Source organism: Mustelus asterias, chromosome 30 (genome assembly GCF_964213995.1).
Source record: "Mustelus asterias chromosome 30, sMusAst1.hap1.1, whole genome shotgun sequence".
Classification (NCBI taxonomy): domain Eukaryota; kingdom Metazoa; phylum Chordata; class Chondrichthyes; order Carcharhiniformes; family Triakidae; genus Mustelus; species Mustelus asterias.
Window position 1 is genome coordinate 5,156,797 of NC_135830.1, and position 25,775 is coordinate 5,182,571.

At 45.6% G+C, this 25,775-nt stretch overlaps 1 protein-coding gene across 1 annotated transcript; it reads right to left on the reverse strand.

Moving 5' to 3' along the window:
- Positions 1–1,386: 1,386 nt before the first annotated feature.
- LOC144480709 (uncharacterized) lies at positions 1,387–20,525 on the reverse strand. The gene is made up of 4 exons (XM_078200301.1): positions 20,039–20,525; positions 19,629–19,804; positions 2,153–2,478; positions 1,387–2,068 (listed from the first exon to the last, which is right to left on the reverse strand). The coding sequence occupies exons 1-4, from the start codon at positions 20,523–20,525 to the stop codon at positions 1,387–1,389; spliced, it is 1,671 nt and encodes a 556-aa protein (XP_078056427.1).
- Between the last annotated feature and the right edge of the window lie 5,250 nt (positions 20,526–25,775).

The following is a 25,775-nucleotide window of genomic DNA, read 5'->3' on the forward strand; positions in this document are numbered from 1 at the left end:
AATCTTTTCTGCATCCTCTACAATGTCTTCACCTCCTTCCTATAGCGATCTATCCGGAGTTGGCCACAATGCTCCAGTTGAGGCTGAACCAAGGTTTTATTCTGGTTCATCACAACTTCCTTGTTATTCTCGGGTATTTGGACATCAGCCTTTCTCCTGTCAATATACAGCTGCCTTATGGGGTTGTGGTCACATTTGAAAGAGCTGCCCATCAGCCCCACTCCCCTCCCCTTTCCCCAGAGCCCTGCTAACTTTACCTTCAACTGGAGATCCAATTCACTTCAGAAAGATGTATCTGAATCTGCTTCCATCCCCTTTCAGGCAGAACGTTCCAGAGCAGAATTAATTGAGAAATGAATGCCCCCAGTGGATTTTTCCCAATTGATGCTACGTATTTAATTGTTGATCTGCTGTTAAGTACATTTCCAGAGCAGATTTAAGGGAAAATGTTCATGACATCTCAGAGATGAACCACACGAAACGCTGTCTGTTTGAAACAAAGCTGATTTATTTGATGCATTAAAATATTAAACTCCAGCCACATTACAGGAGTTAACATAAGCAAACGAAAAGTCAGAATTAATGTGATTCAATCCTAAATATGATCAACAGCATCAACAAAAGCAGAATCCAACTCCTCTAGAGACTCTGAGAGTCAGCGCAGACTCGATGGGCTGAATGGCCTCCTTCTGCATTGTAGGGATTCTATGAAAAGTAAACAAAACGTTAAAATAAATAAAGATTCTTCAGGTAGTCAGTAATCAGCATTTTCCTGAAGTCACCTTATAATTATTTTTCTCCTAAATTTGATGAATTAAACATTGACTGCAATTATATGATAATTTATCAGTTTTATGCAAATTAATGAATCATGTCTTACTTTGTAGTTGGATGATGCAGTGACCAGAACTGTGCTCAGTATTCTAGCTGTGTTCTAACTCGTCTTTTATCAGTTCTAACATAATCTCCCTGCTCTTATATTCTAGGCCTCAGACAGGAAAGTGTCCCAAATGCCTTCTTGACCATCTGATCTACATGTGCAGCCATCTTCAGGGATCAGTGGATATGCACTCCAAAGTCCCTCTGTTCCTCTATAATTCTTAACATCATCCCATGTATTGTTCATCCCCTTGTCTTATTTACTCTCCCAAATTCAATCTCTCATTGATCCAGATTGAATTCTACTTGCTATTTTTGTGTTGACGAACCCCCCAGTCCATTAATATCTTCCTGCCGTCCACAGCTTTATTCCTCATTGTCAACCATGGGAGCTACTTTTGTATCAGATGCAAACTTAGCAATCATTTTCCACACAGTTGAGCCGAAATTATTGACACATACCAGAAAACTGTGGAACACCACTGGAAACAGGCATCTTGGCATCGTTCAGTCCTGGATGTGATGAACAACAGCAATAACAGCAGAATCCAACCCCTGCTGTCGCCTGTGAACTTGCTGGTGTCTCAGCAGGTTGTTTGACTGAGCGAATCCCTTCCCACACATGGAGCAGTTGAACGGCCTTTCCCCAGTGTGAACTCGCTGGTGTTTCAGCAGATTCTGTTTACTTTTAAATCTCTTCTCACAATCAGAACATTCAAAAGGTCTCTGATCAGTGTGAACAAGTTGGTGTGTAGTCAGGTGGGATGACTGAGTGAATCTCTTGCCGCACAGGGGGCAAGTGTACGGTCTCTCTCCAGTGTGAACTCGCCGGTGTATCAGAAGGTCAGATGTATCAATGAATTCCTGACAACACACAGGGCAGGTGAACAGCCTCTCCCCAGTGTGAACTCGATGGTGTCTCAGAAGGTGAGCTAATCGAGTGAATCCCTTCCCACAGAGAGAGCAGGTGAACGGCCTCTCCCCAGTGTGAGTGTTTTGGTGTTTCAGAAGATCCTTTTTGCTTTTAAATGTTTTATCACATTCAGGACAATTGAAAGGTCTCTGATCAATGTGAACAAATCGATGTTTCAGGAGCTGGGATGAACAAGTGAATCCCTTCCCACACACGGAGCAGGTGAACGGCCTCTCTCCACTGTGAGTGCGTTGGTGAATCAGTAAATCCTTTTTACTTTTAAAGTTCTTCTCACACTCACAACATTTAAATGGTCTCTGATCAGTGTGAACACTTTGGTGTGTCAGGAGGTGGGATGACTGAGTGAATCCCTTACCACACATGTTGCAGATGAATGGCCTCTCCCCAGTGTGAGTGCGTTGGTGAATCAACAAATCCTTTCTGCTTTTAAAGCTCTTCTCACAATCAGAACATTGAAACGGTCTCTGATCAGAGTGAACCTGGTGGTGAGTCCGGAGGTTTGATAAAGCATTAAATCCCTTCCCACATTGAAGACAGGTGAATGGCCTCTCACCAGTATGGACATGCTGGTGTGTGTACAGGCTGGATGACTGAGTGAATCCCTTCCCACACACAGAGCAGGTGAACGGCCTCTCCCCAGTGTGAATACGTCGATGGGTTTCCAACTCAGATGGGTAATTGAATCCCGTCCCACAGTCCGCACATTTCCACGGTTTCTCCATGATTATTGACAGGCTATCGGGTGTAGGCGGGATGCAGATTTGAGCTCACTATCAGATCAGCCATGATGTTATTAAATGGCGGAACTGGCCTGTGGGGCCGAATGGCCTATTGCTGCTCCTTGTTCACATGGTGCAGGTGTCCTCCTGTCTCTCCAGGTTATATAATCAGTTGAAACCAGGTCCACACACAGAACACGAGTACGGTGTCTACCTGATGTAAATGTGCTATTTCTTTTCACGCTGTGTGACTGGTTAAAGCTCTGTTCCAGCTGACTGTGGAAAAATAACTGAGATGTCTGTGTCTCGGGGCTTTTCCAGTCACACTGATGTTGAATAATTCCACATTCATAGGCCTTTGATATTCAGATCCTGAAGAATCATGTGACACTGTCAGATCCTGAGACCTTTGGTTTGAATCGGCCGTCTGCAGATATTCTGGAAAAGGAGTTTACATTGAATTACTTTGAATACACAAGACACAAACAAGCCATTCAGTTTAATTCTTTATACTTGACACATCGTCTCCTGTCCCATAGACCTCATCTCAGCCTTTCAGTTGATTTTTCTATTTCTTTTTCTCTTGTGTGTTTCTCCCATTTCCTTTTGAAACAATCTCAGCACTTCCCTCAACTCATTTCTATGGTCATTCTAAACCTGTGAGTGAAGAAATTTGTCCGTATTGCTTCTTGGATTTATTGGTAACTATCTTGTATTTATGACTCTGTTTATTGATCGTTCCTTCTTTTAGACTCTGTCACAAGTGGAACATTCTCTCCACATTTCCCCTGTCCAAGCCACTAATAATTTGAAAGACTTTTATCAGGTCACTGCTCGATAGGAAAAAACTTCAATCCATTTAATCTTTCCTGAAAGCTATAATCTCTGTTTACAAAAATCATCACAGTCAATGCAGAACAGAAATCACAGAGAGACAAACATTTCTCTTGGGGTTGAGTTCTCTGTGTAAATCGTCAACTTGTAACAATGTGTAAAAGCAGTTTTCAAACATCTCAGTGTCAGTCCACAATAGAAATGCTGAACAGACAATTCTCTTTCCTCCACTCTCAGTTTTCTCCCTCCCTCTCCTCTGTCTGGGTTCAGTTCTCCAGCTCCTGTCTGCAGACTGACAATAAAACCAATGGGTCTTATTGGGGGTGTTGGGGCCTCCAGCGGGTGTTTGTGAATCCTCCCCGCCCACCTCCCAGGGTTTCCTTCCTTCCCAGAGATCAGAGTCCTCATTGATTTGAGGACAAAGTGTAACCTCTTATTTATTGTCCCCCTCCCCCATCCTCTGATGTGAACCATCCTCCAGTGGCTGAGCCAGGATGGGGCCGTTAACCTGGGCCTGTTCCCGGGAGGGAGGGAGAAGCCCCGCAGCTGCAAACCAGGAGCTAACAATGATTCTGAAGGGTTTGTGGATCCACAAAGTGTTTCCAAATCCTCCCAGATGTCCAGCCGCCTGCGGTAAAGCCAGGGCCTGTTTCCTGGGCCAGAAGTTGGTGCTGTTTCCAGTGCAGCCGTGGTTTCCATTCCTACCCTGTGCTCATAATCTCCGTAAGAAGTTTAACAACACCAGGTTAAAGTCCAACAGGTTTATTTGGTGGCTTTTGCTACCAAATAAACCTGTTGGACTTTAACCTGGTGTTGTTAAACATCTTACTGTGTTTACCCCAGTCCAACGCCGGCATCTCCACATCATAATCTCCCCCAGAACCCTCCCCAATACCATGATTGACACTGAGCATGCTCAGAGCGCACACCCACACCACCTGATGTGGAGATGCCGGTGTTGGACTGGGTGAGTCACCTGATAAAGGGGCGGAGCTCCGAAAGCTCGTGATTCCAAATAAACCTGTTAGATGTGAACCTGGTGTTGTGACTTCTGACTGTGCTCACCACACCTGCGCAGTGCGTTCCCAGGCTCCCCAGCGCCTTATCATCTTTGCGCATGCTCCACTCCCAGCCTGGACTCGCCCCTCATTCACTCCGATTGGTTGGAGGACCAGCCACTCCCGCTCGGTCCTCCAGCCGCGCCCCCTCTTCCTATTGGTCCGGAGCTGCCGTCAATCAGTCCCCGGGCATTGTGATGTGGAGCATGCGCAGTGTCATTGCTGTCCTTGGCGCTTGTTTGTCCCGGAGAAGCGGAGTCATAGAACATAGAACATTACAGCGCAGAACAGGCCCTTCGGCCCACGATGTTGCACCGACCAGTTAAAAAAAAAACTGTGACCCTCCAACCTAAACCAATTTCTTTTCGTCCATGAACCTATCTACGGATCTCTTAAACGCCCCCAAACTAGGCGCATTTACTACTGATGCTGGCAGGGCATTCCAATCCCTCACCACCCTCTGGGTAAAGAACCTACCCCTGACATCGGTTCTATAACTACCCCCCCTCAATTTAAAGCCATGCCCCCTCGTGCTGGATTTCTCCATCAGAGGAAAAAGGCTATCACTATCCACCCTATCTAAACCTCTAATCATCTTATATGTTTCAATAAGATCCCCTCTTAGCCGCCGCCTTTCCAGCGAAAACAATCCCAAATCCCTCAGCCTCTCCTCATAGGATCTCCCCTCCATACCAGGCAACATCCTGGTAAACCTCCTCTGCACCCTCTCCAAAGCCTCCACATCCTTCCTGTAATGTGGGGACCAGAACTGCACACAGTACTCCAAGTGCGGCCGCACCAGAGTTGTGTACAGTTGCAACATAACGCTACGACTCCTAAATTCAATCCCCCTACCAATAAACGCCAAGACACCATATGCCTTCTTAACAACCTTATCTACTTGATTCCCAACTTTCAGGGATCTATGCACACATACACCTAGATCCCTCTGCTCCTCCACACTATTCAAAGTCCTCCCGTTAGCCCTATACTCAACACATCTGTTATTCCTACCAAAGTGAATTACCTCACACTTCTCCGCATTAAACTCCATCCGCCACCTCTCGGCCCAACTTTGCAACCTGTCTAAGTCTTCCTGCAAACTACGACACCCTTCCTCACTGTCTACCACACCACCGACTTTGGTGTCATCAGCAAATTTGCTAATCCACCCAACTATACCCTCATCCAGATCATTAATAAATATTACAAACAGCAGTGGCCCCAAAACAGATCCCTGAGGTACACCACTTGTAACCGCACTCCATGATGAATATTTACTATCAACCACCACCCTCTGTTTCCTATCCGCTAGCCAATTCCTGATCCAATTTCCTAGATCACCCCCAATCCCATACATCTGCATTTTCTGCAGAAGCCTACCATGGTGAACCTTATCAAACGCCTTACTAAAATCCATATATACCACGTCCACTGCCTTGCCCCCATCCACCTCCTTGGTCACTTTCTCAAAAAACTCAATAAGGTTAGTAAGGCACGACCTACCTGCCACAAAACCATGCTGACTATCACCTATCAATTCATTACTCTCCAAATAACTATAAATCCTATCCCTTATAATTTTTTCCAACATCTTGCCGACAACAGAAGTGAGACTCACCGGTCTATAATTCCCGGGGAAGTCTCTGTTCCCCTTCTTAAACAATGGGACAACATTCGCTAACCTCCAATCTTCTGGTACTATACCAGAGGCCAACGACGACCTGAAGATCAGAGCCAGAGGCTCTGCAATCACTTCTCTTGCCTCCCAGAGAATCCTTGGATAAATCCCATCCGGACCAGGGGATTTATCTATTTTCAGACCCTCCAGAATATCCTGCACATCCTCCTTATCAACTGTAATACTGTCTATTCTACTCCCTTGCAACCCAGTGTCCTCCTCAGCTATATTCATGTCCCCTTGCGTGAACACCGAAGAGAAATATTGGTTCAATGCTTCACCAATCTCCTCCGGTTCCACACATAACTTCCCTCTGCCATCTATAACTGGCCCTAAACTTGCCCTAACCAACCTTCTGTTCTTGACATACCTATAGAACGCCTTAGGATTCTCTTTAACCCTATCCGCCAAAGTCTTCTCATGTCCCCTTTTAGCCCTTCTAAGCTCGCTCTTCAACTCCCTCTTAGCCAATCTAAAGCTTTCTAGTGCACTACCCGAGTGCTCACGTCTCATCCGAACATAAGCCTCCTTTTTCTTTTTAACCAACAAAGAAACTTTTTTGGTGCACCACGGTTCCCTAGCCCTACCAATTCCTCCTTGCCTGACAGGGACATACCTATCACAGACTCGCAGTAGCTGCTCCTTGAAAAAACTCCACATGTCGGACGTTCCCAGTCCCTGTAATCTCCTAGTCCAACCTATGTTTCCTAATTCTCTCCTAATAGCCTCATAATTACCCTTCCCCCAGCTAAAACCACTGGCCCGAGGTTCATGCCTATCCCTTTCCATCACTAAGGTGAACGTAACCGAATTGTGGTCACTATCACCAAAATGCACACCAACTTCCAAGTCTAGCACCTGGTCTGGCTCATTTCCCAGCACCAGATCCAATATAGCCTCACCTCTAGTTGGCCTGTCTACATACTGAGTCAAAAAACCTTCCTGCACGCTTTGAACAAAAACTGACCCCTCTAACGAGCTAGAGCTATAACAATTCCAGTCAATATTAGTCAAGTTAAAATCCCCCATAACAATTGCCCTATTACTTTCACTCCTAAGCAGGATTGACTCCGCAATCCTTTCCTCAACCTCTCTAGAACTTTTAGGAGGTCTATAAAAGACTCCCAACAGGGTGACCTCTCCTCTCCTATTTCTAATCTCCGCCCATACTACCTCAACAGATAAGTCCTCATCAAACCTCCTCTCTGACACTGTGATACAATCTCTGACCAATAATGCTACCCCTCCCCCTCTTCGACCTCCTTCCCTACTTCGACTAAAACATTTGAACCCCGGGACCTGCAGCATCCATTCCTGCCCCTGCTCTATCCATGTCTCTGAAATAGCCACAACATCGAAGTCCCAGGTACTGATCCACGCTGCAAGTTCACCCACTTTATTGCGAATACTCCTGGCATTGAAGTATACACATTTCAAACCCTGCTCCACCCCACCTCTGCAATGCCGTGCATTGCAGTCCCCATCCATGCATCCCTCACTTTCAGCCCCACTACTCAGGATCCCTCCCCCCCCCGAATCAGTTTAAACCTCCCTGCATGGCCTTAGCAAATTTACCCCCCAGGATATTGGTCCCCTTCTGATTAAGGTGTAGACCATCCTTCTCATAGAGGTCACACCTTCCCCAGTACGAGCCCCAATTGCTTAAGTACCTGAACCCCTCCCTCCTGCACCATCCCCTCAGCCATGAATTCAAACCTTCCCTCTCCCTATTCCTCTCTAAACTATCCCGTGGTACAGGCAAGAGTCCAGAGATAACCACTCTGTCAGTCTTGGCCTTTAGTTTCCACCCCAACTCCATAAATCCCTGCCTAATATCCCCTTCCCCTATCCTCCCTATGTCGTGTGTCCCCACATGTACAATAACTTGTGGTTTATCTCCCTCCCCCCTAAGAGTCCTGAATACCTGTCAGACACATCCCGGACCCCAGCCCCTGGTAGGCAACACACCAACCCTGAGTCCCTACCTTTAGTTCCGACCCTCCTATCTGTCTCCTTAATTGTGGAGTCCCCAATCACAAGGCCCAGTCTTTTACAGCCCCTAACCACCTGAGCTTTCTCACTCGGCTCACCCCCAGAGATCTGCTCTCTATGCTCAGTTGATTCCTCCTCAACTGTAGCCTCCAGCACCGAAAACCTATTATGGAGGGGAACCGCCCCAGGGGATTGTCTTCCCGATTGCTTCTTACCCCTCCTCCTGGCATTGACCCAAGCCTCATTTCTAGGAGTTACTATTTCTCTATAACTCCTATCAACTTCCACCTCCGCCTCCCGAATTATGCGGAGTTCCTCTACCTCCCCCTCCAGCTCCTTTACACGCTCCTCCAGAAGCTGCAATCTAATGCACTTCTTACAACTAAAATCTCCTGAAACACTACTGGATTTCCTCACCACATACATCCCACAGGAGATGCAGCATACTGCCTGAACTGCCATCCCTGAAGCCATTACCAGCAAGAAAAAAAGAAAACAAAAAACTTCCCCACACTTCCCCAACTGTCACTCTCCACTGCAGCCCGAGCAACACTCCCTCACTGAGACACCAACTGTCACTCTCCACTGCAGCCCGAGCAGCACTCCCTCACTGAGACACCAACTGTCACACTCTACTGCAGCCCGAGCAACACTCCCTCACTGAGACACCAACTGTCACACTCTACTGCAGCCCGAGCAACACTCCCTCACTGAGACACCAACTGTCACTCTCCACTGCAGCCCGAGCAGCACTCCCACAGTGAGACACCAACTGTCACTCTCCACTGCAGCCCGAGCAGCACTCCCACAGTGAGACACCAACTGTCACTCTCCACTGCAGCCCGAGCAACACTCCCTCACTGAGACACCAACTGTCACTCTCTACTGCAGCCCGAGCAGCACTCCCTCACTGAGACACCAACTGTCACTCTCCACTGCAGCCCGAGCAACACTCCCACAGTGAGACACCAACTGTCACTCTCTACTGCAGCCCGAGCAGCACTCCCTCACTGAGACACCAACTGTCACTCTCCACTGCAGCCCGAGCAGCACTCCCACACTGAGACACCAACTGTCACTCTCCACTGCAGCCCGAGCAGCACTCCCTCACTGAGACACCAACTGTCAGCGTTAGGCGGTGGCTGGGAGGATTTGGAAACACTTTGTGGATCCGGAGGCGGGAAGGAGCTCGAGCCGGCGGGTTTTCAATGGAAATTTTAAATGGCGCGGATCCAGAGCCCGAAAGAAAACCGGAAACATAAATGGATCCGGGCGGTGAGGCTTCATAAACACCCGGTGTCGGCCAGATGCCGGATCTCGGGCATGGGTGACACAGTGGTTAACACTGCTGCTTCACAGCGCCAGGGACCCGGGTTCAACTCCCAGCCTGGGTCACTGTCTGTGCGGAGTCTGCACATTCTCCCCGTGTCTGCGTGGGTTTCCTCCGGGTGCTCCGGTTTCCTCCCACAGTCTGAAAGATGTGCTGGTTCGGGTGCATTGACCGTGCTAAATTCTCCCTCAGTGTTACCCGAACAGGCGCCGGAGTGTGGTGACTCGGGGATTCTCACAGTAACTTCATTGCAGTGTTAATGTAAACCTACTTGTGGCACTAATAATTAAACTTTAATCCCTCAATTTATAAGACAAAATCCTCAGACGTTAACATCTGCCATCTTTATTAAGGGCAAAACCAAATGGATAACCCTCAGCAGAGAAAAACATCAGAGATAGAGTTTATTGTGAAAACAGTGGGTTGTTGTAAAACAGGAGGTCAGAATTATAGCCAACAACAACTTCTATTTATAACATCATAAATCATCCCAGTGCACTTCACACAGGCGGCACAGTGGTTAGCACTGCTGCCTCACAGCGCCAGGATTCGATTCCCGGCTTGGGTCACTGTGTGGAGTTTGTACATTCTCCCCCGTGTGTGCGTGGGTTTCCTTCGGGTACCATGTTTCCTCCCACAGTCGGAAAGATGTGCTGCTTAGGTGCATTCACCCAAACAGGTGCTGGAGTGTGACGACTTGGGGAATTTCACAGTAATTTCATTGCAGTGTTAATGTAAGTCTTACTTGTGACTGATAAATAAACTTTGAGGAACATTATAAAACAAAGTGAGATTCCTAGATTCATCAGGAGATATTAGGACAGATGACCAAAAGCTTGGACAAAGAGGTGAGTTTTAAAGAGAGGCTTAAAGGAGGAAAGTGAGGTAGAGACAGAGAGGTGTAGGAAGGGAATTCAGATCCTGGGACTGAAGAACTGAAGACACAACCACCAGTCATGGAGCAATTACAGTAGGGAATGTACAAGAGCAGCACTGATATCTCAGATGTTTGTGGGAAGATTACAGAGATCGGGAGGGCTGAAGCCATGGAACGATTTGAAAACAAAGATGAGAATTTTACAATCAAGGTGTTGCATGACTGGGAGCCAAGGCAAGTCACGGAGGACAGGGGTGATCAGGGACTTGCTGTTAATTAGGAAAGGGTTGGCAGACTTTTGGATGACTTCACGTTCCCATGTGTAAAATGTGGGAGGCCTGGAAGAGTGCGATGGAACAGTTGAGTTTGGAGGTAACAATGGCCTGAATGAAGGTTTGAGTAGCAGATGCACTGAGGCAGAGTTGAGGGCATGTGATGTTACCGAGGTGGAAATAGGCAGTCCCAGAAACTTGGGATCAAATGGGACACCAAGTTATGAACAAACTGGCTTAATTTCAGACATTTTCCAGGAAGAGGGATTGAGTGGATTGCAAAGGAACAAGACTTGGAAGGGGGACCAAAAACAGTGGCTTCAGTATTCTTGATATTTAATTGAGGTTAATTAGTCAGCAGGAAGAGAACCAGAAAGCAGAATAGGCCCCGAGACTGAAACCAGGTTTAACTTAGTTAGAGAGGGAGGTTTAGAGAAACCCCCTTCACAATTTCTCATCAAATCTCTAAACAGTCAGTTCTGGACACAAAGTTAATATCTGCTATTCTGACTGATCGGGTCGGGGTGATTCAGATTAATGTTTTCTCATGTGTTATGAATGAAGTGAATCATCGAAAATACTATCTCTAGTTGTACACATTTTTTAAAAGGATACTGAAATGATTATCTGTTCATTTATTTGGATTTCAGTTCAGGGAGGAGGGAGAGTGTGTGGGATGGGGATCTGCAACTTTGGGGGTTCGAGAGGAAAAAATTCCAGAGAAACTAGAATTGTCTGTTGAGAATTTCTATCCTGGGCTGTCAGTGATGACTTTTATTGACGGTTTTTACAGCTATTAGAAGTTGAGGATTGCAGTCGGGAATCTCAAACCAGACATCACATCAAGATCTGACAGAATCACTCGATTCATTAGGACCTGGATATCATCGGACTTGGAAAGTGGAAGGAGAAATGTTTGTTTGTTTTGTCTATGGGAAAAGATTTCAAACATCAGTGTGACTGGAAAAGCACCAAGACACACGCACACCCGAGTGAGAGTGTTCCAGTGAACTGACTGTGGAAAGAGCTTTAACCAGTTACACAGCCTGAAAATACATCACCATTCACAGTGAGTAGAAACTGTACACATGTTGTGTGTGCGGACGAGGCTTCAACTGATCATCAACCTGGAGAGACATGATGACACCGACACCACGGAGAAACCGTGGATATGTGGGGACTGTGGGAAAGCATTCACTTGTCCATCCAAACTGGAAACACATCGACGCACCCACACTGGGGAGAGACCCTTCACCTGCTCCATATGTGGGAAGGATTTCACTCAGTCATCCAACCTAGCATTACATCAGCGTGTTCATACTGGGGAGAGTCCGTTCAGCTGCTCTGTGTGTGGGAAAAGGTTCATTCAGTCATACAATTTAGCATTACACCAGCGAGTTCACACTGGGGAGAGGCCAGTCACCTGCTCCGACTGTGGGAAGGGATTCACTCGGTCATCCCACCTATTGACACACCAGCTTATTCACACTCGGGAGAGACCTTTTAAATGCTCTGACTGTGAGAAGTGCTATAAAAGTTCTAGTGAACTGATGTCCCATCAACGTGTTCACACTGACGAGAGACCATTCAGGTGCTCTCACTGTGAGGCTGGGTTCAGGCAATCATGTAGCCTCATTGTCCATCAGCGAGTTCACACTGGGGAGAGGCCATTCACCTGCTCCGAATGTGGGAAGGGATTCACTCAGTCCTTCAACCTGCTGAGACACCAGCGAGTTCACACCGGGGAGAGGCCGTTCACCTGCTCTGAATGTGGGCAGGGGTTCACTCGGTCCTCCAGCCTGCTGAGACACCAGTGAGTTCACACCGGAGAAAGGCTCTGAGTGTGGGAATGGATTCACTGATTCATCCAACCTGCTTAAACACCAAAGAATTCACAAGTAACACAGTGATTGGAATCTGCTGTTAATCCTGTCCATGACTGTAATATGTTCATTGGGTTTGTTTTTGTTGATGTTAATGAACTCCAGCCAGTTGTACTGTTTAACATTCTGAATAAAAGTCAAATAAATTATCTTTGTGTTCAATGCTATGTTGAATCTTTTTAATATCATCAACACAATTGAATTCCTTTTGTGGTGCTCTCCCGTTGATCTTCCTCTATCTTCACCTCCCCACAAGTGCTCATGGAGGAGAAACTCATGATCTTCTTTGTCACTAGGATTGGGACAATCCAATCAGCTGCCTCTGCTGCTTCCCTCCTTCCCCTAACCCACTGAACCAAACCTCCTCTAACGCTCCCTTTTGCCTGCGCTCTGAACTCTGATCTTTCTGCAGTTTCTCTCCCACCTCCCCTCGTGTCCTCTTAGAGCTCATCTTGTCCATGAGACCCATCTCCTGATCCTTCAGTCCTATTCCCACTGAACTACTGACAGCACGACTTCTCCATAATAGCTGCTATTGTTAATAGCTCCCTCCTTCAAATCCAATATCATCATCCACTTCTCTCCAAAATATCCTTGACACATGCCCTTGTAAACTACCATTCAATCTCCCCTTCCTCATATTGTGAATTGTTATACCTTTCTCACAGGTGTATAGAAAAGTTTATTTTGTTTGTTCAGAATCTGTGGAATTTTGTGCCTTTATTCACTTGTGGAGTATCTTGAATATCCACCTTTATCTATTTTATACAAACTTATCCAAATCTAAAAGCAGTTTAGTGGGAATTGGGTGAACAGAACAGAAGGTGGGTTTCCTGGACACGATGAGCTGCTGAGAGGAGATGGAATGTTACAATCCCAGCTGATGTTACTATTGGACAGGACGGTCCAAGAATAAAACCCTGGCTCAAGTGACCATAACTTTTACCTTTTTGTTTTAGAAATGTGGATGAACAGAGTCACTGGACGGCCAATTAGCTTTTAACAAAACATCTATTAAACATGAAAAGATTGACAATAACTGAAGACCTTTTCATCCCACCCTCCTCCTGCTGCAGCGAACACAGTGAGGGAGCTCCCTCTTATGGTGCTGTGAGATAATTGGTCTCTACCTGGGAGATCACTGAATTCTCAGATGACGAAAGGATCTTATTGGAGAATTGTGCTGCCGTAATTTTCTTGTTGCTATTATTTTTCATTTTAATATACTTTAATACAGATGGACCCATTCACAAATCGATAACAATCTCAGAAACAGCAACAGGCAAACTCGCAGACACACAGACACATTGACAGACACTGGGAAACTCACAAACATATCTCCAGATATACATAATCTCAGACAAACATCTACAGGCAAACTGGCAGACAAACACATTCACAGACATGCAGACGAAAAAATATTCAGACTTACACAAACACATGCACAGACATACACATTATCACACACACTCTCACAAACACGGAGACTGAGACCATGAAGGGTTGATGTTAATCTCATTCTAATATCCACCTGCTGGACACTAAAATAATAACAGAAGCAAATCTGAGGCTCAGTGTGTGGGTTTTACTATGAAATGAGATAATGTATAAATATATCCCCTATTGCTCAGGGTGGGAGTGGAATTGATGATTTATCTGCTGTCTGTGATTGCCTTGAACAAAGAACAGTACAGCACAGGAAACAGGCCCTTCGGCCCTCCAAGCCTGTGCCGCTCCTTGGTCCAACGAGACCAACCGTTTGTATCCCTCCATTCCCAGGCTGCTCATGTGACTATCCAGGTAAGTCTTAAACGATGTCAGCGTGCCTGCCTCCACCACCCTACTTGGCAGCACATTCCAGGCCCCCACCACCCTCTGTGTAAAAAACGTCCCTCTGATGTCTGAGTTATACTTCGCCCCTCTCAGCTTGAGCCCGTGACCCCTCGTGATCGTCACCTCCGACCTGGGAAAAAGCTTCCCACTGTTCACCCTATCTATACCCTTCATAATCTTGTATACCTCTATTAGGTCTCCCCTCATTCTCCGTCTTTCCAAGGAGAACAACCCCAGTCTACCCAATCTCTCCTCATAGCTAAGACCCTCCATACCAGGCAACATCCTGGTAAACCTTCTCTGCACTCTCTCCAATGCCTTCACGTCCTTCTGGTAGTGCGGCGACCAGAACTGGACACAGTACTCCAAATGTGGCCTAACCAGCGTTCTATACAGCTGCATCATCAGACTCCAGCTTTTATACTCTATACCCCGTCCTATAAAGGCAAGCATACCATATGCCTTCTTCACCACCTTCTCCACCTGTGTTGCCACCTTCAAGGATTTGTGGACTTGCACACCTAGGTCCCTCTGTGTTTCTATACTCCTGTTGACTCTGCCATTTATTGTATAACTCCTCCCTACATTATTTCTTCCAAAATGCATCACTTCGCATTTATCCGGATTAAACTCCATCTGCCACCTCTCCGCCCAATTTTCCAGCCTATCTATATCCTGCTGTATTGCCCGACAATGCTCTTCGCTATCCGCAAGTCCAGCCATCTTCGTGTCATCCGCAAACTTGCTGATTACACCAGTTACACCTTCTTCCAAATGATTTATGTATATCACAAATAGCAGAGGTCCCAGTACAGAGCGGAACACCACTGGTCACAGACCTCCAGCCGGAAAAAGACCCTTCGACCACTACCCTCTGTCTCCTATGGCCAAGCCAGTTCTCCACCCATCTAGCCACTTCTCCTTGTATCCCATGAACCTTAACCTTCTTAACCAACCTGCCATGTGGGACTTTGTCAAATGCCTTACTGAAATCCATATAGACGACATCCACGGCCCTTCCTTCATCAACCGTTTTTGTCACTTCCTCAAAAAACTCCACCAAATTTGTAAGGCACGACCTCCCTCTTACAAAACCATGCTGTCTGTCACTAATGAGATTGTTCCGTTCTAAATGCCAAATAACAAATATTAAATTGTAGAGATTATAAAGTTTGAATTGTAATATCTAATGGTGTAAAGTATCTGGGAGCAGAGTGGGTGTGATGAAGGCTGGAATACAGACTGGGGGAATGAAGATGAAACTGCTGTGCAGAGTGAATGGTTCTTGTTTTAGGGAGGGATGGGAGGAGGGATAGAGAGAGAGAGAAGAAGTGTGAGGTGGATTGTGGGAGAGATGGATGGATGGGGCTGAATGTGAGAAGCTGAAGTTTACATTTGAAGAGGTTACCAGTGTCTCTGAGCAGCTGAACTGGGGAAGCTTTTGGCCAGACTGTGCTGCTGCTGCTGCAGTTTCCCCTCCTGGCCACGAAGGATCGCTGTAACTCTACCGGCCATTGCTGTTCCCACTGTCAACTCTTGCCCGCTCCAGCCTGCCCACTACTCATACAGGAACTCACTGACCAGGAGCGGAGTGGAATTGGAGATGATCAATGATTCCAAAATGAAACTGGATGGATGATTGAAATTGATTTGAAGGAAATCAAATTGCAGGGGAATTGGAATCTAGAAGGGGAATAGGATTGACAGGATTGCTCTACAGAGAGTCGTCATGGACTCGAGTTGCCAACCCGACCTCTAACTATTGCAGAACACGCTGGAGGAATGAAAGAAAACAGATGCTCACAGGGTTGTAAAAGGATAGAACTGAGTCTAAAACACCAATATGTTTTCATGGTCGTACATTTAAAATCAGATTATTGGAGATTAAAACTAAACCAATGGCATTGCTAAAGATGGCTGGTGTTTCTCCTGCGAAGGTTGCAGCAAAGGAGGGAGCTTGTCAGAAATCAGTACCTTCTAATGTATTTATGATGGGTGAAAATAGAGACATGAGGGATTATGAAGGAATTGTAAATTCCACCTTGTCCTATACAGTAAATAACACATTTTTCTTCTCTTTAGTTCTGAAATAGTCACACAGATTTGAAACATTATCTCTATTTTCTTCCTACAGTTGTTGCCAAACCTGCAGTTTTTCCAGCATTCTCTGTTTTTGTTTCAGAATCCTTCATCCACAGAATTTTGCTTTTATGAAGCATTTATATTTGAAGGGGAAATCACTCCATTTTTGTCCAAGAGCCGAGAAAGATTGTTATCCTGAGGGATACTGCCTCAGTTCAGAGTTTATTGTTGGGAAAAGATTTAGACTTTTCCAAAAGTTCTCTGAAACAAAATGTATTGATTTTGAGACATTGATTGGAAGTGTCTGTCTATCCCATTGTGTAGATTTTTTTTAAAAATTCATTTATCAGATGTGTGCATCACTGGCTGCACCAGCATTTATTTCCCATCCCTAATTGCCCTCCGTTTCAGAGGACATCTAAGAGTCAACCACATTTCTGTGGCTCTGGAGTTGCATGTGGACCAAACCAGGTAAGGATGGCAGATTTCCTTCCCTAAAGGACATTACTGAACCAGATGGAGTTTTTCCGATAATCGACAATGGTTTCATGGTCATCAGTAGATTCTTAATTCTACATTTTTTTATTGCATTCAAATTTCACCAGCTGCTGTGATGGGAAGTGTGTGTGACATTCAGGAGAGTGAACTTAAACTACACTTTGGTCATTGATTTGAATTGTGTGTCTATCTCATTTGTGTAGAGTTAAAACTACAATTTGGGTATTGATGGAGTCCAGAACTAGGGGTCATAGATTGAGGATAAGGGGTAAAACTTTTACACCTTTTTGAGGTGAGGAGAAATTTCTTTACCTAGAAGGTGGTGAATGTGTGGAATTCATCATCACAAAATATAGTTGAGGCCAAAATGTTGTCTGATTTCAAGAAGAAATCAGATATAGCTCTTGGGGCTAAAGGGATCAAGGGATATGGGGGGAAGGGGATCAGGATATTGAGTTTGATGATCAACCATGAGCAAAATGAATGGCGGAGCAGGCTCGAAGGGTTGAATGGCCTACTCCTGCTTCTAGTTTCTATGTTTCTAAATGTGTGTCTATCATTGTGCAGTGTAAATTTAAACTACGCTTTAATAAAGGGGACAGTTATCGGCTTACTGATTAGAGATTTTATAGTGGGGAATTATATAGTCGGTGATATTGTTTTTCATGTTCTGAAACCATGTTCACGGTTCAGAAGATGTTCCTGTGAGTAAAACAATCCCTCATCTATTTGTGCTCCAGTGAAGCAACAAATTTCTTCACCCAGAGGTGCCTCTACTTTCTCGGAAGACGAAGGAAACTTGACATATCAGCTACGACTCTCACCAACGTTTACAGATGCACCATAGAAAGCATTCTTTCTGGTTGTATCACAGCTTGGTATGGCTCCTACTCTGCCCAAGACCGCAAGAACTACAAAGGGGGTTGTGAATGAAACCCAGTCCATCACGCAAACCAGCCTCCCATCCATTGAGTGTCAACACTTCCCGCTGCCTCGGAAAAGCAATCTGCATAATTAAGGACCCCACGCACCCCGGACATTCTCTCTCCCACCTTCTTCTGTCAGAAAAAGATACAAAAGTCTGAGGTCCCATACCAACCGACTCAAGAACAGCCTCTTTCCTGCTGCCATCAGACTTTTGAATGGACCTACCTCACACTAAGTTGATCTTTTGCTACACTCTAGCTATGACTGTAACACTACATTTTGCACACACTACTTTCCTTCTCTATGAATGGTATGCCTTGTCTGTATTGTGCAAAGAAACAATACTTTTCACTGTATATTAGTACATGTGACAATAATAAATCAAATCAAACTAACATGAGTAAAGATATTGATATCCACCCTGGTAATGGACAATGCAGAGGCAGGAAAAGTGCTGGAAACATTTCAAGATAAAAGTCCACCACCAGAGGAAATAAGACCTCAAATAGTGAATGACAATTGACACTGAGTAGCTGCTATTGCTGAGACAGAACAAGAAATAACAACAACAGGAGTTCAGAGAAATGGACAAATTATTTTTTTTTAAAATATTTAAACCCCCCCCAACGATTGGAATGAGTAGTTTGTGAGTGATGAGGAAGATTCAAAATGTTAGAAAACAAAATGAAAGTCCAGAATGAAGAAGCTTCGACATCGCTGGAAAGAAATTAAATAAAACTCAATCTGAATTAGATCAGGAGAAACTCCAGGATTATGAAATGTTCAAAGAACAAACAGGAGCAGCAAACCATTTTGCTTAAACATCAGAAGTATTTGAATGACATTCTGGAAATGGCTGAAGAAAATTTGGACCAATGACCTACAGCAGATTAGCGTGTGGAATGAGAACAAAAGTCTGAGCATTTATAGACAGGGGCTGGTAAATGAAAGTTTTACCTTGGAGAATAACTGGAGCTGAGGAGAATTCTCCCAAGGGACAGTGGTATGTTTATTGTGGTCTAGACAGAAATAAATAACTTCCAGATTGTGCCTTGTGAGAGAATCTGGGCAGGTAAAAAGTAAACCTGAACACATCACACACAGTTATAAATAATAGTGTTAAATTAAAAGAATTAAAACAAAATAGTATTATGTACAATAAAGTTCATTTTGGTAAAAAGAATTGTGTAGCTTTGTTGGTTTAAAGAAGGTATTCAGCTTTCTTTAATGAGGAAGTGACAATGCCAAGGCCGGACCTTGTTTCCTCCTTGGTCGAAATGTAACCCCTGTCCACATCTCCACTTCATTCTTCCACTGGTCTTATGGTTCAGACTCCGAGAACATCGGTGGGAAATCAGACCCTGACAATTCCCACTCACTTTCAGCCATCCTCACAAAAGCTGCTGGGATTGTAATCTTCTGCCTGAAATTTTATTTTTCTTGAGTTTCCAACATTCAGCAAGAATTCTGTGACCATCTATTATTCCTGACAGTCTTATGGTGAAGGAAGAAACTGGAGCCAATCTTTACTTGGAATAGATTTATTCAGAGTGAAACATTACAGGTGTATACTTCCTAACTCCACTCCTTGTCACTCTCTCTTTATATGTGGTCGCTCAATTGATGCGATTAACAGCCACAGCGCATCGAATCACTGTAACTGCCTTGGTGTCTCAGCAGTTTGGATGAACAAGTGAATCCCTGCCCACACACACAGCAGGTGAATGAATCTCTGCGTTATGAAATCGTTGGTGTCTCAGTAAATTGGATAAATCATTGAATCCTTTCTCACACACGGAGCAGGTGAACGGTCTCTCCCCATTGTGAACTCGTTGGTGTGTCTGTAGGTGGGATGACTGAGTGAATCCTTTCCCACACTGAGAGCAGGTGAATGGCTTCTCCCCAGTGTGAACTCGTTGGTGTCTCTGCAGGTTGGATGAATCACTGAACCCCTTCCCACAGTCAGAACAGGTGAATGGCTTCTCCCTGGTGTGAACTCTCTGATGTCTCAGCAGATCGTATGACATTCTAAAGCACTTCGTGCAGTGAGAGCAGCTGAACGGTCTCTCCTCAGTGTCCAGCAGCACAGATTGTATGAAGCAACTCCCACAGTCAGAGCATTTAAAATGTGTCTCATTGGTGTGGGTGCCTCGTTGTCCCAGCAGACTGTCAGACTGACTGAATCCCTTCCCACACACGGAGCAGGTGAATGGCGTCTCCCTGGTGTGAATGCGTCGATGTCTCACCAGACTTGATGACTGAGTGAATCCCCTTCCACAGTCAGAGCAGCTGAACGGCCTCTCCCCGGTGTGAATGCGCTGGTGTGTCAGCAGGAGGGATGAGTGAGCGAATCCCTTCCCACAGTCAGAACAGGTGAACAGCCCCTCACCGGTGTGAAAGCTCTCGTGATTCCTCAAAGCAGATGCCCGTGTGAATCCTTTCCCACACTGAGAGCAGGTGAATGGTCTCTCCCCAGTGTGAACTCGCTGGTGTATCAGCAGGTTGGATGAATCACTGAAGCCTTTCCCACATTCAGAGCAGGTGAACGGCCTCTCCCCGGTGTGAACTCTCTGGTGTCTGTGCAGGGTGGATGAATCAATGAATCCTTTCCCACACATCGAGCAGGTGAATGGCCTTTCTCCGCTGTGACTGCGTTGATGAGTTTCCAGTTCACAGGGAGCACGGAATCCTTTCCCACAAACCTCACATTTCCAGGGTTTCTCCATGGTGCTGGTGTCCTTGTTGTTTCTCCTGGTTTGATGATCAGTTGAAGCCTCGTCCACACACACAGAACACGTGTACAGCTTCTCTCCACTCTGAACGGTATGATGTTTTTACATGTGATGCAACTCAGTGCTTTTCCAGTCACACTGACGATTGACATCTTTTCCACAGACAAACATTTCTACTTCCACATTCAAAGGTTGAAGAATTATCGAGTGACTCAAGTCAAGATGTTTGTCCTGAGTTTTGCATCTGCAAACTTTTCCCTTGTAATACCTGTAAAGAGAGTTTACAAAATTAAGCAGTCAGTCCGGGATAGAAATTCTGAACAGACAATTCTAGTTTCTAAGGAATATTCTTTCCTCCCTCAATCCTCAAAATCTGCTAATCTCCACACCACACAGCCTCCCTCTATCCCCACTCTGCTGTACGTAATTCTACACCTTTGCAATTCTGCTGATGGACAGATCTCTGTTAACGGCTTCCTGTCTTGGACTCAGAGATAGTAAGAAATAGGAACAGAAGCAGGCCATTCACCCCATCAAGCCTACTCTGTCACTCAATATGATTAAGGTGAAAGGTGTCCCCCCCCACCCCTTGTCTTGCCTTTTCACAACACCAGCGGCCACAATCAAAGGATAGATGCCCTGCAGTCAGAAGAAGGCCATTTGGCCGATCGAGCCTGCACCAACAACAATCCCACTCAGGTCCTATCCCCGAAACCCCACATATTTACCCTGCTAATCCCTCTAACATACACATCCCGGGACACTAAGGGGCATTTTGACATGGCTAATCCACCTAATCTGCACATCTTTGGACCATGGGAGGAAACCAGAGCACCTGGAGGAAACCCACACAGACAAGGGGAGAATGTGCAAACTCTGCACAGACAGTGACCAAGCTGGGAATTGAACACAGGTCCCTGGAGCTGTGAGGCAGTCGTGCTAACCATGTGATCATTTCTGCCAATTCTAGCATGCTACCACCATGAAACACATCCGCTCACCACCCCAATCAGCATTCTGCAGAGACCGTTTCCTCCATGATACCCGGTCCACTCCTCCATCACCCTCAACCCCTCATCCCACTTTACATGCCCACGCATTCGCAAAAGGTGCAATAGTACATCCTCCTTGTCCAACACTCCTAACACTCCCTTCAGGTGAAGCAGCATTTCATTTGTATCTCCTTCAATTTAGTCCACTGCATTACTTATTAGGACTTATTAGGGAGAGTCAACATGGCTTTGTGCATGGTAGGTCATGTTTGACCAATCTATTAGAGTTTTTCGAGGAGGTTACCAGGAAGGTGGATGAAGGGAAGGCGGTGGATGTTGTCTACCTGGATTTCAGCAAGGCCTTTGACAAGGTCCCTCATGGGAGTTTGTTAGGAAGGTTCAGTCGCTAGGTATACATGGGGAGGTAGTAAATTGGATAAGACACTGGCTCAATGGAAGAAGCCAGAGAGTGGTTGTGGAGGATTGCTTCTCTGAGTGGAGGCCTGTGACTAGTGGTGTGCCGCAGGGATCGGTGTTGGGTCCATTGTTGTTTGTCATCTATATCAATGATCTGGATGATAATGTGGTAAATTGGATCAGCAAGTTTGCTGATGATACAAAGATTGGAGGTGTAGTGGACAGTGAGGAAGGTTTTCAAAGCTTGCAGAGGGATTTGGACCAACTAGAAAAATGGGCTGAAAAATGGCAAATGGAATTTAACGCAGACAAGTGTGAGATATTGCACTTTGGAAGGACAAACCAAAGAAGAACGTACAGGGTAAATGGTAGGACTCTGAAGAGTGCAGTTGGACAGAGGGATCTGGGAATACAGGTACAGAATTCCCTAAAAGTGACGTCACAGGTGGATAGGGTCGTAAAGAGTGCCTTTGGTACATTGGCCTTTATAAATCGGAGTATCGAGTATAAAAGTTGGAGTGTTATGGTAAGTTTATATAAGGCATTGGTGAGGCAGAATTTAGAGTATTGTGTGCAGTTTTGGTCACCTAGTTACAGGAAGGATGTAAATAAGATTGAAAGAGTGCAGAGAAGGTTCACAAGGATGTTGTCGGGACTTGAGAAGCTGAGTTACAGAGAGAGATTGAATAGGTTGGGACTTTATTCCCTGGAGCGTAGAAGATTGAGGGGAGATTTGGTAGAGGTGTATAAGATTTTGATGGGTATAGATAGAGTGAATGCAAGCAGGCTTTTTCCGCTGAGGCTAGGGGAGAAAAAAACCAGAGGGCATGGGTTAAGGTGAAAGGAGAAAAGTTTAAAGGGAATATTAGGGGGGGCTTCTTCACGCAGAGAGTGGTGGGAGTGTGGAATGAGCTGCCAGATAAAGTGGTAAATGCGGGGTCACTTTTAACATTTAAGAAAAACTTGGACGGGTTCATGGATGAGAGGGGTGTGGAGGGATATGGTCCAAGTGCAGGTCAGTGGGACTAGGCATAAAATGGTTCGGCACAGCCAAGAAGGGCCAAAAGGCCTGTTTCTGAGCTGTAATTTTCTATGGTTCTATTACAATACCGTCTCCTCTTTGCTGGGGAGATTAAACACAGACTGAGTTACTGCTTTGCAGAACACCTTTGCTCAGTCCACAAGCATGACATTCGCTTTCCAGTCACTTGCCATTTCAACTCAGCATCTTGCTCTCATGCCCACATCTCTGTCCTTGGCCTGTTGCAATGCCCCAGTGTTGCCCAATGCAATCTGGAGGAACAACACCCCATCTTCCGATTGGGCACATTACAGCCTTTTGGACTCAACATTAAGTTCAGCATCTTTAGACTGTGAATATTCCCCTACATGCAATAAACACAACTGAGGCCCACGCCCTGTGAAATAATAAATAAATAACAAATTCCTGCAATTGGAGATAAACATGTCCCTGGGAGGGGGCGGGGCTGACCTGGAATTCCAGGCTCACGCTGCGCATGCGCACTACTTCTCATTGCCCATAATAAAGATGGCGGTCGCGCATGCGCTATGTTGTATCCCCTCCGTTTCAAGATGGCGGCCGTTACCCTTGAACCGCGAACGCGGCCCGCTGCCTGCAAACGCGGGACCGGGAGCTTTCTATTCGGGATTCGGAGCCTCTATCATATACTTCTGAAGCTTCCAACCCACACACCGGCTCTATCGCACCCCGCTTACTCGGCGATTTCTAAATTTGAGTTGCTCCGAATTGCAACGCAACAACCACTTCCAGTATCCGGACTGCGCATGCTCCACATCACAATGCCCCACATCACAATGCCCAGGCAGTGATTGATGGCAGCTCCGGCCCAATAGGAAGAGGGGGCGGGGCTGGTCCTCCAACCAATCGGAGTGAACGAGGGGCGGGGCTGAGCCCGGATCTCCCTCATTGGCTGAAACTCTGCATCATTGTGAAAGTTACCGGCATCTCCACATCATGTCCCCCTTCTCCAATCAGCTTGGCTCATGTAGATCAGGCCCAGGACAGGGTGGTTTGGTCGCTCGCCCTGTCTTGTCAGCCTGGATCTGAAGTGTCTGAACTTGTTGAGACTCTGAATTGGATTTGATTTGATTGAATTGGAAAAGTATAAAAAAAAAGTCCAGGAGAAAACTGGACCTTTCTGTTTGTGGTTTCAAACAGATGGAGCCCTGTGGGTGTAGGGGCAAACACATCAACATTTGTCACTGAAACAAAAACAGAAAATGCTGGAAAATCTCAGGTGGTCTGTGGAGAGAGAATAGAGCCAACGTTTCGAGTCTGGATGACCCTTTGTCAGAGCGAAGAACAAAACATTTTGTTACTGAAATGTGGGAACATGAGGGAAAAAAACACAACTAATTCAAGGGCTGATTTAAAGTAACAACGTACCTTTAAGACTTGATTACCTGTAAAGCCTCGCATTCCAACCATCATTTTGTAAATTGAGTTTGTGTCTTTATATGCCCTGTTTGTGAACACAACTCCCACTCACCTGACGAAGGAGCAGACCTCCGAAAGCTTGTGTGGCTTTTGCTACCAAATAAACCTGTTGGACTTTAACCTGGTGTTGTGAGACTTCCTAAAGTAACAGCAGACAGGGAATCTCATCATTAGAACAAGGACTGATTTCAGTAATTGAACTGCAAGAAGGGTTAAGAAAAGTTAAAGTTTATTTATTAGTCACAAGTAAGGCTTACATTAACACTGCAATGAAGTTACTGTGAAATTCCCCTAATCGCCACACTCTGGTGCCTGTTTGGGTACACTGAGGGAGAATTTAGCATTGCCAATGCACCAAACCAGCATGTCTTTCAGACTGTGGGAGGAAACTGGAGCACTCGGAGGAAACCCACAAAGAACGTGCAAACTCCATAGAGACAGTGACCCAAGCTGGGGATTGAACCTGGGTTCCTGGTGCTGTGAAGTAGCATCGCTAACCGCTGTGCCACCATGCCGCCCATAAAGACAGGTTAGACAGAAGGTTAATACTGTCATCGTTCAGAACAACAGACTATAAAGGAACAAGTGAGCTTAAAGCCAATCTTTCTCATTCTGTGTGGAGGGGGTGTGCTGAACCAGTTTTAATGGGGTTTTATATTTGTTTATACAATGTGGGCATTGCTGGCTCGACCAGCATCGATTATCCAATCCAAATTATTCTTGAGAAGGTGGTTGAGGCTGCCTTCTTGAACTGCAGAGTTGAAGTTACCGTCAGATCAGCCGTGATCTAATTAAATGGGCCATGGGCTGAATGATCTACTCCTGCTCCTATGTTTATAAGTTTGCTGTTAGTCCATGTAGTGTAGGTACATCCAAAGTGCTGTGAGGAAGGGATTTCCAGGATTTTTGATCAGCAACAGTGAAAGGACAGCAACATGATTCCAAGTCAGGATCGTTTAAGTCTTGGGTGCCATTGTTTTTCGGTGAAGGGTCTGTTCCTCTGCTGTACTGTTCTTTGTTCTTTAGATAACTTGCAGTTGTCCATGTTACCAATTATCTGCTGCCCTTGTTCTCTCGGTGGGACAGTTTGTAGGATTGGAAGGTAAAGGTCGCAGTGTTGGAAGGTGCTGTTGAAAGTTAAATTATATTAGTTTCCTCATATTAAAAAATGGAACTCAGGTGAGGATATGGTGGGGAGATCGAGATCAGAGAGGCAGTATTTCAGAATTTATCACTGTGATAGCAGCAATCCCATTGCTATCTGTTGGCAAGACTGATGGAAATATTTAAAGTGAAGACCATTGGAGGATGAGGTACAATGGAATTTGTGAACTATCTGAGGATAATGGCGAGGGG